This window comes from Lepidochelys kempii, chromosome 3, assembly GCF_965140265.1.
Source record: "Lepidochelys kempii isolate rLepKem1 chromosome 3, rLepKem1.hap2, whole genome shotgun sequence".
Taxonomy (NCBI): Eukaryota; Metazoa; Chordata; order Testudines; family Cheloniidae; genus Lepidochelys; species Lepidochelys kempii.
The window spans coordinates 153,515,204-153,535,981 of record NC_133258.1 but is presented as its reverse complement, the minus strand read 5'-3'; the positions used below and the strand labels follow the sequence as shown (position 1 = coordinate 153,535,981).

General features: G+C 40.6%; 1 protein-coding gene across 1 annotated transcript in view; it reads right to left on the bottom strand.

The window, feature by feature from the left end:
• Positions 1–2,023: 2,023 nt before the first annotated feature.
• Positions 2,024–20,778, bottom strand: part of SLC4A1AP (solute carrier family 4 member 1 adaptor protein) — a 24,379-nt gene continuing 5,624 nt past the window's right edge. The window contains exons 4-14 of the mRNA XM_073338588.1: positions 20,147–20,207; positions 19,102–19,241; positions 18,650–18,810; positions 17,363–17,432; positions 12,298–12,487; positions 11,759–11,870; positions 11,118–11,340; positions 10,141–10,230; positions 8,806–8,876; positions 5,811–5,883; positions 2,024–4,618 (exon numbers count right to left, since the gene is read on the bottom strand). Coding sequence (XP_073194689.1) covers positions 4,569–4,618; positions 5,811–5,883; positions 8,806–8,876; positions 10,141–10,230; positions 11,118–11,340; positions 11,759–11,870; positions 12,298–12,487; positions 17,363–17,432; positions 18,650–18,810; positions 19,102–19,241; positions 20,147–20,207 — 1,241 coding nt within the window. The 3' untranslated portion in view covers positions 2,024–4,568. The remainder of the gene's footprint in view (positions 4,619–5,810; positions 5,884–8,805; positions 8,877–10,140; positions 10,231–11,117; positions 11,341–11,758; positions 11,871–12,297; positions 12,488–17,362; positions 17,433–18,649; positions 18,811–19,101; positions 19,242–20,146; positions 20,208–20,778) is intronic.

Genomic DNA, 20,778 nt, shown 5'->3' with positions numbered 1-20,778 from the left:
CTTAACGTCTCTGAGATAAGTTAATTATCTCCCTTTTACAACAGATGGGGAAATAGAGGTGCAGTGATTAAAATGGAGATAAGTAACTTCTTGTAGAGATGTTGAGAGACTTAACAGATGGAACTTTGACCCCTGGACATCAGTGGCAAAACTCCCATTAACTAGGCATTCAAAATGCCTGCATTCTGATCTTGACTCCCGTGCCTGAAGTCAGAGAGCGAATAGGAGTCAAGTTCAGAATATAGGAGTTACTAATACCCAGGCCTGAGCTTAAGCCACTGGCTCACACTTACCACTTATCTGAATGATTAGAGAGACAGAAGAGATACTGCAGCTTATCAACCATCAACACATCACAGAACATTTCCTTGTGTGACTGCTTCTCAAAAACAGAAGCCAGAAAACAGAGTTTGCAGGCAGTGCACTAATTTTTAGAAAGAAAACGGCTGTATCCGCTTTGTGGTGAGAAACACCTGAAGCTAAGGGAGCTGCTTTAGAAGCAAGAACAAAATGGTCTGCGGGGCTTACAGCTGTGCTTTCAACACTGGAAAATAAATCAGCATTTCAACACAGACCCTAGAAGAATTACATACAATAGCCTGTAAGAGCTGCTAGGGTGTTATTGGCTTGCTGTTATGAATCTGCCTTGGTTGATGTTTCTTAAAGACTGTTGGGAAGGTTATTTATGGTAAGGGGATAAAAAGGTTGATAAGCAAGTTACACGACTTACAGATTTATAGTACCGTTTTGTTCTGACATCAGAGAAACATCACTCACTTCCTATCATGGGCTTATAGCACTGCCAACTACTTTCTGAGGAAATTCCCATGGACAATATGCTGCTGCTTCCAAAACAGAACAGATGCACGGCCGTTCTAAAAGGGAAATATTTCGCTAGTAGATCACCATAGTTTCTTGTATTGTTTCACTTCACATTACTACAATTTTATTTATAGAGCAGCGTGCACAGCTCTGTACAAAGGCAGACATGGCCCCTCCTATAAGGAGCTTGCACTGAGACTCCAGTCCTGCAACTGACTCCAGGCAGCTGCAGAGCTCTTCCCACACAGAATTAGCTCCAGGACCAGGCCCTAAACCAGACAGACACTATAGATCAGCTGATAGGTCACCATCACAAAGTAGGGTGGGCATCTTTGAAGGATCACTGATGAAAGGCTTTGTGAAAGTGCATTCCGAAGATAATTTGAGTGAAGGGGAGGATATACTAAAAGAAAAGGGGTGATATGAAAAGAATATGCAAAGGGGAAGCAGGAGAAGGGTATAGGAGTGGTTTGTAGGAAACCTCAGGAGTTTAAACTGCAGGAGGAAGTGAACACAAAGATACTGGTAAGATAAAATTGTGCTGTGCCTCAGAGGGATGAGAAGCTTGAACTTGATCTAAAGACAAGGGAGTGGTGGTGTGATAGGGAAGATCAGGGAGAGGAAGCTAGTAGCAGTGCTCTGTGTAGACTGGAGTTGGTAGGGAGCATGGGATGCAGAGTCAAAGGAAATCAGGAGAAGCTATTTTCAATTAGAGTGCCTAGAGGGTACCCACCCTTATACTGCAGGGTAAAGGCAAGACTATCTTCCCTCTACATAAAGATGTAATAAAGACAGCTCACACAAGCAATGTTCTCTCTTCAGAAACCATCTGTACTATATTTATACAATAATATCAATAACACCCCCTATACCGTTAAGGGTTACACCTGTCTCTAGGAGTGTGAACCTGATACCTATGAAAGTGAGAGGCTAGTCAGATTAGTGCAGATAAGCACTATGCACATTTCTCCTGATCTGGAATTTCACAACTGCTGAAGTCTCAGGCTCCCTCCATACAGTTCTGCCAGTGCAGATCAGTTGTGACCTGCAGTTCCACTATTCTAGTCTAGGACATTCGTGAGCAGTTGTGTGCCAGAGTGAGTCAAAGTGTATGATAGTTTGGGAGAACAATCTTATTTTCACTTGCGATCAAAGACTAGATTTGAAGCCAGGCTCCAAGTGAAAGACTAGTCCGCTGAACTACAATTAGGCTGCATTTTTATTGAGTATGTCTAGTGAAAATATGAGACTGAACCTAGGTTTAACAGGTCATCAGAACCCAGAAACAATGCAATATATTCATGTTGGAAAGTATACATACACATGTATATACATATAGGCACACACACTGGGGTATCAGAAAAAGAGAGCTTTGACATTTCATTGCACTTAATTTCTATCATGATGCTGAGAGCATCTAATGCTAAATGTCACACTTAAATCAGAATGTAAAAGCTTGTAAAAACCTATGGCATTTATATAACTATATTAAATGTATAATTGTTTGACGTGAAACAGCAGAATGTGTTATGCAAATTATCAAACCAACTGCTTCACACACAGAGCTCCAAACCAAAATATTCTGAAGGCAGCTGGCCAGATATTAAGTGCTTAAAGGGCTTTGGATATGCCTTATAAATTAAAATGTATTTATCAGGTGAATACATAAAAGGAAGGTTTGTAGCAAGGGAAAGTAATTACGATAATGAGGTAAACATGTGGCAGAGAATACAATAATCATTTCCTCTGCACGGGAAATGGCAACTTTAGACAATTGGTCCTTGAATGCTGGAGAAAGCACTGTATCCTGACCACATGTTGGCACAAGCAGCAAGAACAAGTGTGTGGATGCTGTAGCTTACTGCAGAAACAAAGACCCGTCTCAACAGCTGGGCGACTGAATGGGCGGGTGTGAAATCACTCTTCTACACCAGGGTTTGATTTAAAGCCAGTGGCGTAAGTGTGGGTGAATTTTCAGCTTTATGGGAGCAGGGGGGGAGAGCGAGTTAATTATGAAGGGAACACTTCAGAGGTCCAGAGGAAAGGAATTGGACATAATACAGCTCATAGATGGAAGAGACCTTGACACAGCATGGTTTGTGCTTCACTAGCTCCATCTGCAGGTATTTTCTCTTTAATTATGATTTTAAAAGAACTGGTAAGAGGACATTGATGTGAGTGGACTTTGGTTACTAGGGAGAAATACTTTCAACCAAGCGGGGGCTTGAATAGGGGAATACAAAAGGCATCTGCCCAAACACACACTGCTGAAAAGATAGAAAAGCCTGAACTATTATGACCATCCTAGAAACACGTCTGATGAAAGAGGAAGGTGAAGAGACATGGTCAGGATAAAATTCATATTTTTAAAAGAAGAATTTCCTTATGTATAATACAACCACTACCGTAGCATTTTATAGAGCTACTTTACATAGGAAATGTTGGACTGCCTCAGACCTATGGTCAATTTAATCCAATATCTTGTCTCTTGACAGTGGCCAGCATCAATGCTTTAGAACAGTGGTGGGCACTTGTGGCCCATCAGGGTAATCAGATTGTGGGCCGTGAGACATTTTGCTGATGACAATCTGCAGGCACGGCCCTCGCAGCTCCCGGTGGCTGTGGTTTGCCGGGTTCCCGGACGCCGGTTCCTGGGCCACAGGTTGCCCACCACTGCTTTAGAAGAAGGTGCAAGAAACTGCATAGTAGGCAGATGGAGGGTAATCTGCTCCCATCAAGGTCTCTTCCTAATCTCTTAACATTTGGAATTATTTTAAGCCGCAGGTTTCATATTATAGATAAATGAGATATTAGATTCTTTCCAATACTCTTTTTCAGCATGAATTTTTATAGTTCTGGATATTCTTGTTATCCATAGAAAGGTCAAATCCCTCTTTAGTCCTCACTAAGTTCTTGGCTCCAACAACATTCTGTGGCAATGAGTTCCACAGTCTAATTATGCACTGAGAGAATTATCTTTTATCAATTTTGAATGTATCATTTTTCAAATTCATCAAATGTCCCAATGTTCTTGTGTTATAACACAAGGAAAACAGAAACTCCTATCTCCCTTTTCTAGAGCATTCGCTATTTTGGGGGCTTTTATCATCATGTCCCCTCAAATTTGTCTCTTTTGAAAGACAAATTGAAAATATTTGGATTGCTTGTCTTCATATGAGAGTTTTTCCATGCCTCTAATTATTGCGTTTCTCTCAGTGTTTCCAGCCAATTTCATGCTCTGGTTTTCTTGCACTATTCAGTGCAGAAATGCTTGAGTTCCAAAAGTTAAAAAGGATTTTTTTGGGGGGGCGGGGGGGAGAAAGAGGGGGTTAAAAATGTATTTTCTTTGAAATAAAATGTCATTTTAAGTATAATTTGGAGGCAAAAACACTAGTGTTCTCATTTTTATTGGATAAAACCAGCCTGGTATCACCTCATCAAGCTTATAAACATAAAGTCCTTACAAGTCTAACATTCCTATGCTGAATACAACGACCAGGCCAACTGCAGAAGGAAGAGGTGGAAAAATTTATATGTGCAAGGCTCAGGAATCCTTAGAAGTGTTTTAAAAACAAAGAACAAATTCAATGCTTGAGATAACTGTCTGAATTGGTGCTGATGCCATTCAGTCTTCAACAACATCTGAGAAGCTAACTCTTTCACCCCTCACTCAACTCTGTGCAGGAAGCTGTCCAAAGTAGCACGGTCCCTTAGACCTCAGAGCCCCTGCCTGGGGCCTGTGAAGCTTAATAGCCATATTTTTCATTCAGATGAGTCTTGCCATCACCGCTTTGACCTGATTGACAAGAGACAAAAATATATATATATTTTCTCTTCCAAGATCAACTCAGAGCAAAGAATGAAACTGTCTGCACAGAGCATACATTCGACAGGCAGAAAAAAAAGTATACCAACCCACACAATGGATACTACAATACTAATCTCCTTTTGATACATAAATTCCTGACAGCTGGGAGTTATATGCCTTTACAAGACTACATAATATCTTTCCTGTTTATTTGGTTCCTCCATTATGCCAGCTCAGACAGGAGACAAATCTGCCCATTAACAGCTGGAGACAGGAAAAGAGAGCTCCCTCAAAAAAGGAAGCTGGCTAGACACACCCAGTTCAGCCCCTCTTCTGGTCAGCTGAGCCAGGAATTTTGCTCTAGTTTTTACTAGTGCTAATGGAGTGCAGTCCTTCTGTTCACTTAGCTCTGGGATAGAGCTCTCCTCACTGAAGTTCCTTCCCCGTCTCCTCCCCCCTGTGAGGCCCAGCAATGTTTTAAACCCCTAATTATCTGTAATTTTGAGAAAGACTACCATGAAACCATATGAAATCTAATCTATGCACTTAATATGAAAAGCTATATGCATAAGCCATGCTCTCATTAAAAAAGTATAATTGAAAATTCATTGCATCATTAAAAATAACCACAGAAGGTTAAATCAAAACGATTTGAAGGTTAATTAGAAAAGTTAATCTTTACCTTTCACCCTCCACACAAATTGGATTTGTGCCCCTATTAAAAGTCATTCCATATCTCTGCCACAATAAGTTAATAAGGCTTGTCTCTCCAAAACATGTGATACGAGTTGTAGGAAGATTTGTGTTTCAAAGTTTTGGCCAAAAAGTCCTCACAAAAGTTTTAGAGGACCAATCCCACAGGTTGCGGAATGTTCCAATGACTTCAGCGAAAGTTGAGGCTGCTCAAAACCTCATAGGCTTTGATCTTCCTTTCAAATAATAAAACCACCACCATACTTGGCGTAATGAAGCGAATATAGAACTGCAGGAACTAATAGTAGCACATATAGCAGTGTGAAAAGTACATGGTTGTTACATGTGGTATTTGGGATGGGTGTATGTGTGAAATATCCATACTGGTTGATTTTTTTTTTGGGCCACACTTCAGGGACCTCAGGACTATTTTGCAAATGGATTCCTGATTTATTGGAGTAAGAAGTTAGAGGAAATTGCTTGGTACCTGCAGGAGGCATCCACACACAGTAGTCTGGGTCATCTTCTGGGTACTGCGAGGAGGAAAGCGCTTGCTGGAGCTGCAAAAAATAAAAATTGAGCAGACATTTTTAAAGATACAGCATTCCTAGCATAAAGTTCCCAAGTGTTTCAAATAGTCAGTTTTAAGCTGAAAAAAAAAAAAAGCTACCGAGAGGTGGAAGCAGTTTCCCTACTGTGAAAGGTCAATGAGGAAACAACAGGAGTGCAGTGGGCTGGTAACAGAGCCGGTCTGTCAGGGCGTGTCTACATTACCCTCGGCATCGACGGGCAGCGGGGGAGCGTCAGCTGTCAACTGACCACAGTGAAGACATCGTGATAAGTAGATCTCAGTAAATCGACTTCAGATATGTTATTCACATAGCTGAAGTTGCATAATTTAGATCGATCCCCACCCGCCCAGCATAGACCAGGCCTCAGAGCATAGACTGAAGGACAACTCCACCCTCCGATATAGCCATGAAATTCCCAATGAAGTCAGTAGGAGTTGAGTGTACTAACGAGGGCAGAACTGTTTGTTGCACTTGACAGCATTACAGATAATGCAAAACACAGGATTGTGTCCATGGTGTATGCAAATAGAGGTTACAATGAAAATGTTAATTTTTGTATTTGCTGACTCTCGAGGGTTTAAATTTGTAAGCTTAATGTTACATTGATGTCAATTTTACAATGAATGTCCCTGTTTAAAGGAAAAAGGGGAAGGTGAGACTTAAGAGTATTTAAGTGATTTAGGAGCACAATTCACACTGGGAAAAAAATAAAAATCATATTAAGGCCAACAGTTTCAAACTTGAATGCCTGAAGTTAAGCTGTTAAAATAAGAGTGGCCTCATTTTCCAAGGAGATATATGCTTCTAGCTCCCATTAATTTCAGTGGCATTTGTGACTGCTAAGTGCTCCTCAAAAATCAGGCTATTTTCATCGAGGCCTAAATATGGAGATAGCAAGTGAAAGTCAGGTTGAAAATTTAGGGCTGAAGCAGTAATCTTTTAACTGCTTTCATTTTTTACTTCCACAATTATGTAGTCAAAATCTAACAACTCCATAGTGAAACACTGAAAAACAAAACAAAAAAACCCAACCCACCTATATTTAAGTCTTTAAATCTACACAGAGCATACACTGCTTCAATAACTCAGCCAGAGGTTAGGGGTCTATTAGAGGAGTGGTGGGTGAGGGCCTGCAGTGTGCAGGTCAGACTAGATGATCATGATGGTCCCTTCTGACCTTAAAGTCTATGAGTCTATATTTACTAAGCATTGAATTTATGTACTGGTTATTACATAAAACCTTAATACAGATCTATCAGCATGATCAAAGCAATGTTTCAGTCCGTCAAATCTGTTTAATTTTCTAAAATTAACCTGGATTAGAGCCCTCTGGAAGATCTAGCCTCCTGGAAAGTGTCACCATGTAAAATTCAGCTCTCTTTATTCTTGTGCACAAAAAAGTCAAAATCTTTTCAGAAGGAGAAAAGACTTTTTCCAGTTTTGCATGACTCAGAAGTGCATAAAAAGATTTTTTCCTCAAACTTTAAAAAAAATGCTACCTTTGGTCTGAAACCCACTATGGAAAATATCAACCAAAAGGAGAGTGTGTGCAGAAGATCGCATGTGCAAAAAAGTGATTTGTAATGGGAATGTGAAGATAACCTAAGGTATTTAATATTATGAGAATACTATAACATTAGAATGCTTGGAGTGAATTAGTGCTGGTTAGAGGTGCTGGGTCTGACAGCCCTGGAGACTGGAACCTTCTAGTTATCCACAGAAGGGGTACAGCATGGATTGTAGCAGTGCAAATGTATTGACACTTCCCTCACTAATATGCTTCAACCTAGCTAAGGAGGGACCTCCTCTGAAGGATGTTCCCATTCAGTCCTTGGCCTCTTTGCTGGGATTGCTAACAACGGAATCAATTAATGCCAATGGAAGTATTATTTTGGATTAGCGGATCCTGCTAGTGACTGATGGGCAGTACATCTCTTTGCTACATGATGCAGTGTATTTGCATAGCATTCTATCAATTACAAAACCTACAACCAGAATGTGCTGCGTAGAAATTGCCACACTGGATAAACTTGTAGACCATCTAGTCCAGTACCCAGTCTCCCACAATGGTCAGTACCAGATGGTTTAGAGAAAGGTACAAGCCCCCATGATGCTAAATTATGCAGCAATATGCCCCCAGGAAGAGGTTCTTTCTAACCCCCAGCAGAAGTGGTTATCTTTATGCCCCAAAACATGGAGGGTTCATATCCCTTACAGATTTTTATCCTAGAAACAACTCTATCCTCCTTGTGAATGCACTGGAGGCCACTTACACCTTGTCTCCCAGTTACAATAAATTCCACAGCACTAACAATGGCCCCTTTCCACAACTCCCAAAAGGATGAAGTTATATTAAAGGCAAGACACGTGGACTACAGAGGTGGCCCCCAGGTTTTTGTCCAACAGTATCAGTTTTCCAGACTAAGACCTTTGCTGTGTAAGCCAGTGAGTGCAACATCCCACGCTAATCCACAAGAAAGCTCTGCAGACACAGGACTGGGCCTTGGAGCACGCCAATTTTTATGGCAAGTTGGAGCACATACAAGCAAATGAGAGATCACATCACTGTGACACAGCACAAACTGGAAAGGAAGCTTTGATGAATGGACTGGTGGTCTATTTTGACTGTAGCTTTTACGGAGCTCTGTCAATCCTGAAATGCTAGATCATAGCTTCTCAGCAGGCACGCTCCTCGGTGACTTGTAATAGCTCTCTATGCCTGCTGCAGCAGTAGTGTATTAGAAGACTAGTCTCACACACCATGGAAGAGACATCACTGTCACAAAGCTGTACTCCAACCACGTCACCAGCCCATTTCGCTCAGAGGGAATCTTTTAAATTAGACTGTTGACTTCTTGGGGCAAGGACTGTCTTCCTATGAGTGAGAGCGCGTCAGGTACCCTTACTTACCCTGCTTGGGCCATAAACTTTCGTCTTTTTCTTGGGGCTCTCTTCAAATGTCCTGCACGCGCTCTCAGACGCTGGGAAGAAACAAGATCTGTTTTATAGCACACGGTATTGCTCCTACATCACAAACCAGCAGCTCTATCAGAAATAAGTTTACAAAAGGCCCCCTTAAAAACAGACCTGTCAAAGGAAATGGTACATTAACCTTGTTGAACCAAAATTCAGTTCTTTTATCTGTTGAACAGGATCCTACTGTTATAAATTTATTGAGATTAAACAAACTACAGTTGTCACTTAAATGTAACGTATTCGATCCTCTGGCACTCCATATATCCACCTGTAAGAGGTTAGGATCTAATAGGTCTTTTCTATCTGCAGTTACTATAATGATAAATTTTAATAGTCAAACAATTTTCTCCCTGCAGATTACAAGAGGATATAATACTGAAGCTGGAGCATGAAAGTGCCCTGGACTTCGGCCATCAAGGGTCTGTACTCTGGGCCATGAAGACCGAAAGCTACTTTAGGAAATACATGGAACCAACATACGAAAATGCCACTTCTCTGGGTACAGGAATATCAGTTAGTGGAACAGAATAGTGAGGAATCATGTAAGATGAATAGCCTTGACTCTCCTGCCATTTAACCTAAGTGACTCAAGATCTCAATCTCATCAGACATCAAAATTCACCCCTATAAGAGAAGAGGACAGTCTCCCTGAGGAATCTTAGGCTGCCATAGACTGTTAGGTGGGAGAGCAGAGTAAAAGAATTCATACAGATCTCTTCCAAATGTTTTGCATGCCAAGTCAGGCTTTGATCTTGAGGATCAGATGGACTTTTGTAAAATGCACGGTGACATTTGGTCAGCTCACAGTGCATGCTACTGCCATATGGTACTTGAGATTTGTATTGGCACAGATCTTCACATGCACTTCCCCTCTGACCAACTCTTAAGACAAGACAAGGAGGAGAAAAAGGGTGCATCATTTTTTATACTTGGTTCTTCCTCACAAGATCCTGCTGTCACGCTACTGCATTAAAATAACGTTGTATTTATATAGTGTCTTTCATCCAAGGAACTCAAAGCGCCTTACAGATTTGGAGGGGCGAGGAGAATTGAAATACAGAGATGAAGCGACTTGCCCAGATGTCACATATTTAGACTGTGGCAGAGTTGAAAATAGCCCTTACACCCCCTAGATTCCTAGTTCCCTGCTTCAGAAACTAGACAATGCGGTTTCCTTTTGCTAATTTGCACAGACAATAGCTCCTTTGAATACATTTTTAAGTCCATAATCTCCTGCACAATTGCTGAGCCCCACATTGCATTGCTCACCTTGAGACTTCTCTTGTGATAGGTCCACCTGATATTCATTATCTGGTGTCTTTAACCGATTGCTGATGGGCTGAGACTGAAAACCAATCTCTGGGGAAAACAGCCAAAAAGTCAACAGAATACACTTATCAGGCATCCTAAGAAGTAGAGCACTAGTATCACTGAAACACAATATACTCGAGTAAACTTAGCTGCATTCATTTCAGCACTGACATTCAAATAAAGGGACAATTCTCTCTAAACACCTAAAGAGTTTAAACATAGAAAGACTATTTCAATGCAACATTGGGAAGGGAGTTTAATTAACCTACAGAGCCAGTTTAAACTAACAACTTGGCCATATCGCACATGATACCATACATTAAAGCAAGGACGTAGAGTTGCAGATATGAGGGAACAAAATAACTTACTGCAATGTTATGGCTGAGTTTTCACATGCACAGAGTTGGTGAATGCAAAAGGGTTTGAATTTGTATATACAGTGTCACAGACACAGACAGTGTCAAGATCCTGCCATTATGACTTTTAAAATATTTTACCTCTTCAGTTTATAAACCTTCAAATGTATTCTTACTCTGAAATCTGTTTTCTTTTTAATTATGTTCCTTTACAACAATGTCATGTTCTAGTTTGTTACTGTAAGACACTCAAGTGCTGCACACACTGGTTTATCAATATAGCCCGTCACAATACAGAAAGATTTCTTTTCTTGTCTTTTTTTTAATCCCAAAACTATGGGAAATTTGCTGTTGTGCAGAGCTTTAATACAAAACCAGGTGAAACTCTTCGGTTCCTGGATCTGTTTGTGCCCAGAATGCTGAACTCATAGGCACAAAGCTGTGAAAAGGAAATCTGCAAAATGTCACATGAACATCTGTGAAACAAACCTCCAGAGCTTTGGGCAACTCTGAAAAATCCAGTAGTTTATACTCTCATAACCTAATGCAGGGAAAAGGGAAAAAGCAGTCACTGTTTACCATGGGTGGGTTCCACATTCTTGCTAGGAGAACTGGCAGGAAGACTAGTCTCTTGTTCTGCTTCTTCTCCTGCCATTTTCATCTCTGCTTTTTGTGTCCTGATATTTGCTGCTTTGATTTCCTGCTCCTTATCTTCATCCTCTTCTTCTTCCTCCACTTCAGGCCCATTATCTTTCATTTTTAACAAGCTTTCAGGGATAACTGGACGTCTGAGAGGCAACTTCTGTGGCGTAAAAGCAAACTGATGTAGCAGTGTTTAGGTAATCTGATGACGAGTGCTATAAAAAACCCTGAGATATATAGACAGGTTGATACAGAACGGCCACAGACAGAGAAGACAGGACAAAGCATGTGTGTTCCACACATAGGAAGAACTAGGAAAGAAGTGCCAAATGGATGACGAGCTATTTTGTCCTAAGGAAAGGTATCAGTGCAGGTGAAAAAGAAGAAGAGATACAGTCATTGTCCCCAGAAAAGCAGGTCATAGTTTTTTGGATAGTCCTATTGGGAATTAAACCAATAATGCATCTGAATTTAACGAAAAGGCCAAGAAGAATAGAAAAGAAAGTGAAGGGAAAGCCAACGACCTAAGGAAACGAAAGCAACAAATACCTGAAAACCGGCCTCTTCATCCAACTTACCCCTAGGTTTCCAGTTTTCAGTTTGAATTTTCTTCCCCCTTTCATTGCACCAAAGAGAGGCAGTGTTAGCTTTTTAGGCTTGTTCTCCATTTCCATACCATGACTCCCAGTCCTAACAAAATTAGATACAAAGAAAAGTGATTAGCAAATGCACAGTCTACAGTAAATACCTAAGCATCAATCTCTTCTATTTAAGAACAGAAACATTTGCGGAACAAAGGTGATGCTATGAAACAAGAACTCAAACCTGTGCTGTGTGATGCTTCTGCAAGACATGTTATTAAGAAACACCACTGTGTGTGCAAGCAGGTGTTGATCTTACTGCTTTAACTCCACTGTTGCTGCATCTCTCTGCAGCATGCCTTTGACATGGCTATGGGTCAGTGGCACACTGACATGCCAAAGTGACATTTCAGATGTACCACAGGAGGTGGTACCCATTGTATATTTTGCTCTTTCTACATTTTGGCAGCATTTCACTTGCCAGGATAGCACAATTTCATATGGACAATATACAATGATTATTGATGTAGACTCACTGTGGCTTCAACTCCGGCAGCTCTGCAGGTTTAACAATCTTTATTAACCCTTTCAGTCTCTGCTGTTCTTGCCTCAATTCAAAGGACCGCAAGCGAAGCTTCTTCCTCATTACGCTGTCTAAGGAGCAGCCTGATTTTATTTCAGTCATGAACTCATCCAAGGAATCCTGAGAAGCCGGCTGGGATTGGGCTGGGCAAGAGGATTGCAAAATATACAAGGTAGCGGGGGAGGCGGGGGAAATAGAAAAAAAGATGAGTCTCATACCCACCAAATTTAACCTTTAAAGATTGCAAAGTGTGTCATGGGGCAATATAAGTACCCAAGACAGATAAATAGTTAATACACCACCCTCTGTGCAAAACTCTCACCATTCAGCTAAATGATGGGCCAAATTTGTCCCTGGGAAAGAATTCAATGGAGTTCTCTAAAGGATGAATTTGATTCTACCCATTTTAGTCTGTGTAAACCCACTTCTGAATTTGTGAATGTTAACTCAAGTAATCACCCCCTTGAAGTCTGTAAGTATTTCCTATCTTACTATAAAAAATACTTCATCTGTGACTCCTGTTCAGACAGCCTTACATACTGTTACTTTGGCAATGTTTTCTAACTGGGAAGGCTGATTTATATTAGGGAAAATAAAGGAATGGATTTTTGCCTCCCAAAGGTGAGAGAGTCCATCTCTTTGCAGACATTGCTGATTCCTCCCATATATGTAATAACAAAGTTGTTTCTTTTGCATCTCAAATTTTGGTTCATGAGGCTTTAGAGCCTCAGGTTTTTCTTGCTAACCCATGACTTAACAAGGATCAGAAAAGTTCTTTTCTTGGATTTTGACAATGCTACAGGATTTGCAACCCTTGAGTTATGTCAGAGGCAGACAATGAAGAGAACTAATTCTGTGTTGTCAGAATTTCTGAGCCCTTGCTGTTCGGTAAGAACTTCTGCCTCATTTTTACTATTATATGCTATGCTAAAATTCAGGCAAACTTAAATCTTTGTAACTGTATGATTATGTATGCATGTAGATATGTACGTGTGTCTGTACGCAATTATGTAATTTGCAAATTTTTAAATATCTGTCCTAATTATAAGCCAGGCCGAAGTATTTTTAACTTTCAGTCCTAATTAACTCAGCCTTAATTATAAATCAGAATTGGTTGAATGTAATTAAAGATGATTTTTTTTTTGGCTTTGTTTAAATTTTTTGTGTTTAGTATATTTTTGAAAGTGATTGTAAGGAACTATTAAGCATTTCTTCTAGTTATGCAAACATTTTTAAAAGGCCTCAGTTCATAAACTGGGTATTTCTGATATAGAACAAAATATAGTTTCAAGTTTAACACACACACAAAAGCTGTAGCAGCATGTAACAGTAATTACTCAAAGATCACTTAGTTAATAGGATGCAAGGAATTATTATTACTTGGTATGCTATGTGCCCTAATGTCCCTTAGGCAGATGATATATCAATGTTAATAAAAACGTATTGTAAGTAGTCCAGCCAAAGTAGCTCTCATTAAGTCTATTTCTCTCAAATATAATTACTTTACACTGAGTTTCAGAGTAACAGCCGTGTTAGTCTGTATTCGCAAAAAGAAAAGGAGGACTTGTGGCACCTTAGAGACTAACCAATTTATTAGTGAGCTGTAGCTCACGAAAGCTTATGCTCTAATAAATTGGTTAGTCTCTAAGGTGCCACAAGTCCTCCTTTTCTTTTTACACTGAGTGTGAATCAGGACAAAAGCTACCCACGAACTGACTGTTTGAACCTTTTAAAAGATAGAGATACTGTATGTCAGTATTCACCCTTATGTGCATAAGGATGCCTACAAAATAACCTTGAATTAAAGGTGTGTATATAGATATACACACACACAGCACTTTTACTACTAAACTTACACACATTCTGCACTGTATGATGCATTCTTAGAGAGATGTTTAGCATACCACCAGATTAAGTATCTGAACTTTGAAGTAAGCCGGTGAATAGACATGCATGCTCTAGACTCAAAAAGATCCTGACCTGGGAAAAACCTTGAAGAAATCAATGGGAATTAGATGCTCAGCACCTCACAGGATTGGGCCTGAAGTTGGGCACAACGGACCAGCCCAGAAAATCGATACCTACAACCCTGCCCCAGTGCAGAATGGATTAGTTGTCTCTGCCTAAAGTGCTGCCACCATTTCAAAATAGAGACTCCGCAACGCGTAAGTGGATGTGGAAGTTTCAGCAGTGGGTGGCAGCTACAGAGGACAGCCGTGTCCCAGGTAAATACAGCTTTGGACAAACCAGTCTGTCCTCTGATGAGCAAATGCACAGCAGGATCTATTACCTCAGCATCACAAAGGGAATCTCTACCCCCCTGCTGCTTGAGGGACCAGATTTCCCAAGCTCAGGCTATGGAATGCAGTTCAGTCTTTTTCTTAGGATGTGGTATCTGCAATCGCACAGAAAATTGCTGGGGAGATGAAAATTAGTCATCACTAGGAGCAGGATTAATCATGGATATTGTATTTTATGTTATATGGACAAAAGCTCTAGGGCCATTTACTTCACTATCAGCTTGTCCGTGAAGAACATTATCATCGCTAACAAAAAATAAAAGTGAAAATCTCTGTGTATTTGATTTTCATTCAGCTGCACTGAAGTATGAGAGCGTTATCAAGCTTCCCCATCAGTAGGTAGTTCAAAATGAGTTTACAAAGCAATCTGTAAACCTCTATTGATGTCGCTCTGACAACCACTTAATTTCTACAAGTGCTGGGTAAGAGGTACAGTAATTCAGCCTGTCACTCACTCGTCCATCTTTCTGGAGTGCTGCCCTTAGAGGCCAGACATGTAATGACTCAGAGAAAGCCAAAGCTTGATAAGGTTTCACAACCTTAGTATTGACAGACTACCAATACAATGATAAAAATCACCTATTGTTAGTGTAAGTGCTCTCGGAAGCTGTAGGCCAGCACCTATGGTTAATGTGAGCTACCAATTTAAATTGCAAAGAAAAAAAGACATGCAGCCAATACAAGGATTAAAATAGACTGGCCAGTGATCTAAGACTAGTTATAGTCTATCCTGGCCCAATGTCAGGAAAGCATTGTTAAACTGAGGTACCAAAGTAGCCCCAGTATTGTTTCAAAGTAAGGTCTGATACCTCGCAGTCTGACAGGTCTAGCAATAAATGCTGGCATTCCCAGTGTTCCAGGGCTATAAAGGATTCATGTCCACCTCAGTGAGTCATGACACGCTGGAATTAACAGTACTAAATGCTTTCAGGTTCAGATAGATTTTCCAAGCAATGGTCCTGGACAAATGACCAGAAACAAAATTGTTGATCCAAACTGGCACTGGTATTGGGTTGGTTTACCAAAATGAAATAGCGGACCATATCATGCAGACATAAAAGTATAGCTACCATAAGTTGAAATATATTACCACCTGGAAGACTCTACAATTCTCAGAGAAATCTTACTCACACAAGGAAGACCCATCCTTTGTTTATACAAACTATTTCTGGTAGAAAAATGTATAAACAAACAACTAAGTACATTTCCCCCAGATAACACCTGGCCACATTACACATAGCCTACAAGTACATTTTGTCTCAACTTTTTCTAGTGGACTTTTTATGTGCCCAATATTTGTTTTGTTTAAAGAGACAGTCAATTTGAATTTTTTTTAAATTCAGCTTACAATTTAAAGGCTGTTCACTAAAGATTTTTTTTTTTTTAAATTCCCTTTTGATAAAAAAGAGGGGAGGAGAGTTTGCATTTCCTTGCTGCATTATCAGGGTCTTTTGAGTGGGTCCAAGAGCAATGACACAAAATGTCCTTGGGAATGCACCTGCCTGCTGCCTCTTCACCTTCTGTTGTTGCTAACAATAAATACTTGCTTGCAGAGCCTGTGGAAGAGTATAATTTTCTCCCTCCCAACTGCATCTCATGAGAGTGATGCAACTAACCATTAGGAAGCAGTGTAACAGACTATTCAACAAGTGCCGTCAAATGTACAAAGTAAATCTGAAAAAAAGACAAAAATATGCTTTCCCGTCTGATCTTTCATTCTAGTAAACATAGCAGTTACTAAAATAAAAGAAGGTATAAAATTTGCAGATGGAGGTAGGATTTTTGAGTGACAGCATCCTTTTAACTACCTCTATGAAATGCAAGAGCACATTATTGGCAGACAAATTTAATGTATTTACATACACCTATATTCAGGGGTCATTCCACAAGGAACCCTGAAGACAGAACCTTTTGTTTCCAGATATGCTTGCAGGGGATGAGGGGATTGGTTAAAGTTCTCTAGGATCCCCTAACCTATTCCTCACAGAGTCTCAAAAGCTTTGCCTTATAGTGCTCCTCTCTTTGAGGAAGGTTAGGCCTGACTTGAGTTGTGGAATATGACCATCTCACCTGACAGTAGCTTTCCCCTACACTACACAGACCCACCCCAGAAGAGCAAGGCTGGAACCCAAACTCTGACCTCATGTGGCAGCAAGTTGCAAATTCACCAGACGAACACAGGGTCCTAAACTTCAAGTACTTTCACTGTGCACTTTTCAGTTTTTCTTTGCTTTAAACTTTTACATCTGCAGTGACAAAGATGACCTGAATAGAGACCATCTGCAATTTCAGAATCCTTTGGTCTTTTGTTTCCTGCAAAAGGATTTGGAGCTTGTGGAAGAATTCTCTTCAAATAGGATTGGTGTCACAAACATGGTTAACACCGATGAGCACTAGTTTACCTTGTTAAACTCATCTAGCTAGTACACCCTCCTCCCCTTACCCGAGAGGTTATGTACAGTTAAGATACTCATTAACAACAAATGCAGGGAACTACATCTATATTGTCTACTGTCTGATCCTGTGTACTAGATTAGGTACTCTCTTTGGGACTGGTGTGAAACAATAGTGAGCAAAATGACCTGTAAGTATGCCTGCTTCTAGATTCCACTCCTCCATTTTCATTTAGCAACTATATGTAAGACATATATACATACTCTGCCCTCTCCTCCACAGCGCTCCCTAAAGCTCTTCAATCAGGGATACTTGGTGCCTTACCTTTCCCTGAAACCTTCAGCTTCTCTGTTATCTCAGAAAGTTCTTTTTCAGCTGCATTTAACTTTGCAACCTACGAAGAGCCACACAATTAAAAAACATTTTCATTTTAAAGATGTTATTTTTAAAATAAGTTATTCTTAAAACCAATATTCTACACATTATCCTGTCTTTACACTGCTGATCTTTGGCCAGGAGGTTACTGGCTCAAAGGACTGACTCTGCTCCTAAACCATTTCTCATCTCATTTTCCTCCTGAAGCATCAAGATGTGCACATGCCTGGGTAACCATGTTATATTGTCGTCACCCTTGTCCTTCCTTCTCACCCTCCTTGTCTGAGTATGACCCTAACTTGTCAAGCCAGGTTCAATCCACTTTGTATGGTCTTTGAAGCAGGGACCAGATCATCTTGTTTTGGGAGGTACCACGTGCACTTTCGACACTTGGAAATTATTTTGTGATGGCCTGAAACTGTTTGTGTCTTTGTTCTGATACTCAATTCACCCACCTCTCTGCCCTGTCCTGTCAAGCAGAAGAAAAACTGCACAGGCAAGCACAATTATAGTACATTTCCCTAGAATAGAGTGTGCACTACTTTCTGGTAACTCATGAGCTGAATTTATTATTATTTTCACAGCTCTGATCAATGAAGTTGCAAATTCCTCTTGCCTCCCCTAGTTTGTGTGTGAGAATTTAGGGCTCATGTCAGATGACTGACTGGCCTGGGGACTGAAGTCCTCTATCCACAGAGCAGGCACAGCAGAGACAGCAGCAGAGCAAACTTCCGTAGTACTGCCTTCCCTACACATCTCAACCTTAAGCAGGCGCTGTTCTATGATGAGAAGACTTGTTCTCCACGTACAATCAGTCCTCCTCCTTTCTGCTGAGGCTGCTAGTAGAAGTTAAGTTGTACCAAAAGTGGTGGCAGTTTCTGTGTTCACTCAGTTAGACTGGGACCACCAGCTAAGTGCCCACATGCTACTGAAGTGCTGGTAGCAGCAGCTTTTCTGGCACTTCCATCCTGTGCTGGAGTCAAAAGGTTCCATGCATACGCCAACACCAATCTTCAACCCTCCAAGTCTCTTGCTCTATAGACACGGAGCCCTACTGACTCCACTCCAGGCTGATCAATTGGTAATTACAGGCCTGAGATGGTATCAAAGCACTGTCTAACACAGAGCAATTTAAAATCACTTTGATCTTTCTTTCCAGCAACAGTGTATGCAAGACTGATTATAGCCTGAAGCTAACAATGCCCTGTCTGGCTGATAACCTGACGTTCTTCTTACCAGTGAATCAAAAGTCTCCGGCTTCTCTTCTATTTTCCCAGCTTTTTTCATTCTGTTCAGTCGTTTCTTTTCAACAACCCCAGTTCGGTCAAGGAAGGTGTCATCATCACTGTCATAAAAGTCCTCCTCTTCCCAGTTCTTTGCTTTCCTTTTCCGGGATACTGAGAAGGGGGGGGGGGGGGGGAGAGGGGAAGGCAAGGAAGCGAAAAAGTTAAAAGCTCTTGAAAAAGAGAACAGTTTGAAGCTAGTCATCTACATCGTTGATTTAAGCCTACCTAGTCTAGTTAGTACCACATAATTGACGAGATATGTAACACATAGACTGGAGAACGCAAGATTGTTTAAATCAACTCTAGGCATATGCAGCAGGCTCAAGCTTTCTCGGCAACTAGAAGCCGCCCCTCAGAGAGCATCTTCTAAATAGCTACCAAAGAACGTGACCAGTTACCGACCTGCCTCTTGCCGCAGCACACCTCTAGCATCCAGTATTCGGCAAGCTTCCAGCGCGCACTGTATCATTGCTTCCTTTTTCTTTCCTGAATGGATAGCCTCTGCCACCAGCTGCTTCCCTGATGCATCATCCACAGGCAACCTATTCAATTCAGAGTTACAGAACAGCTCTGAGACACTACTAGACTCCTACGTTCTTTATGTTGGACATCACTCTTTCCATCCCACGCTATTCTCTTTTTCAGTAAATATTTTCATGTTACAATTTTTTACAACATTAGTCAAACCAGTTAGTTTCCAAAAAACTTTCAGGCAAATCTTTAACTAGCCTGAGGAACAGGACTTCCTACATCCAATCCCAGGCCATAGCAAAACAGCACAGACAAGCCAAAGGAACTAATTTAGGCCCCAAAGTACTTTTAAACACTCCTGTCCTGTAAATTACCAATACTAGAAATTAACATTATGCCATACTGGAGCAGAGATTGTCAAAATGGTATAAGCCATTCCAAGCTATTCTATTTGGTCATAAGCTATCAGACCTTAAATGTCACACCATTCCAATTACAATCTTGCTTTCCCCTCATCAACACCAACATGATGTTAGTGGCCTCTCTGAAGAGCCTCTGAAACTAGAAACCACTGTTTTATACCATCTGAAAGAAGGGAATCAGATTTCAAATACTATAAAGCATGAATTTCTATCTCCATTAGTTTGTGAGATACTGCTAGCTAAATTCTTCCTCGCATAATATTTCAAAATTGTTGTGTTTCTCACAGCAGGGACAATTGAAAGAGTTGTCACAATTTGATGTTCCTGGGGGATGGAAAATAGGTAAGCAAGAAAGACTTAGGGAAAGAGTACAGACACTAAACTAGGTAATGATCCACCCATCATCCTTCTATTTCAATTTCAATGCTTAAGCCTAATCTCATTTTGGTCTCAGCTGCAGATGTACCAATCAAACAAATGACTCTCTCCGCTTCTGCTTGTGAAACTGAAAGGAAAGCCTCTAATTTCAGAAAGTCAACGCATAGTATACCTACTTAACCCTGCAGAGCCAGGTATTGTGTCCATGGTCATCATATTCATACTCTAGTTCTTCTCCTGTACAGGAAATAAAGAAAAAAGTTGATGCAGCTGCCCACATTGTAAAAAGCAGCAACCACTACTTGTGGTAGGGGATGATAGCGAGGATTAAAGGAAAATAACCCCTTTTGTGCTTGATACTCCCCTGCTTATACATCAACAGATTGGACTTGCTCTTAGCCACCACAACATCCTGGGCACTTTGTTACCCACTGTGACCTTAAGTTCTTTTCTGAGTCATGACTTTCCCAAACACACTCCCCCACATCCTAAGAACGACCCGTATTCTTGGTTCATCGTTTGTGACCTTACATTTTCTTATATTAAAACATATGCTGTTAAAGGGAGCCAAGCTTACAATGAGATCCAGATCTCTCTGTAGAAGCAAACTGTCATTATTTAACACTCCACCAGTATTTGAGTCATCTGCAAACTTTACCAGCAATGATTTTAAATTGACGTCAAGTTGTCACTGCCTTCTGTTTTTGCTGCTCTGTAATACTTTCCTATAAAGCCTCATATCATAACCACCATCCCCTAACCAGATGGGTCTGAACTATGAAGCCTCTGGATCCCTTAAACATTACTT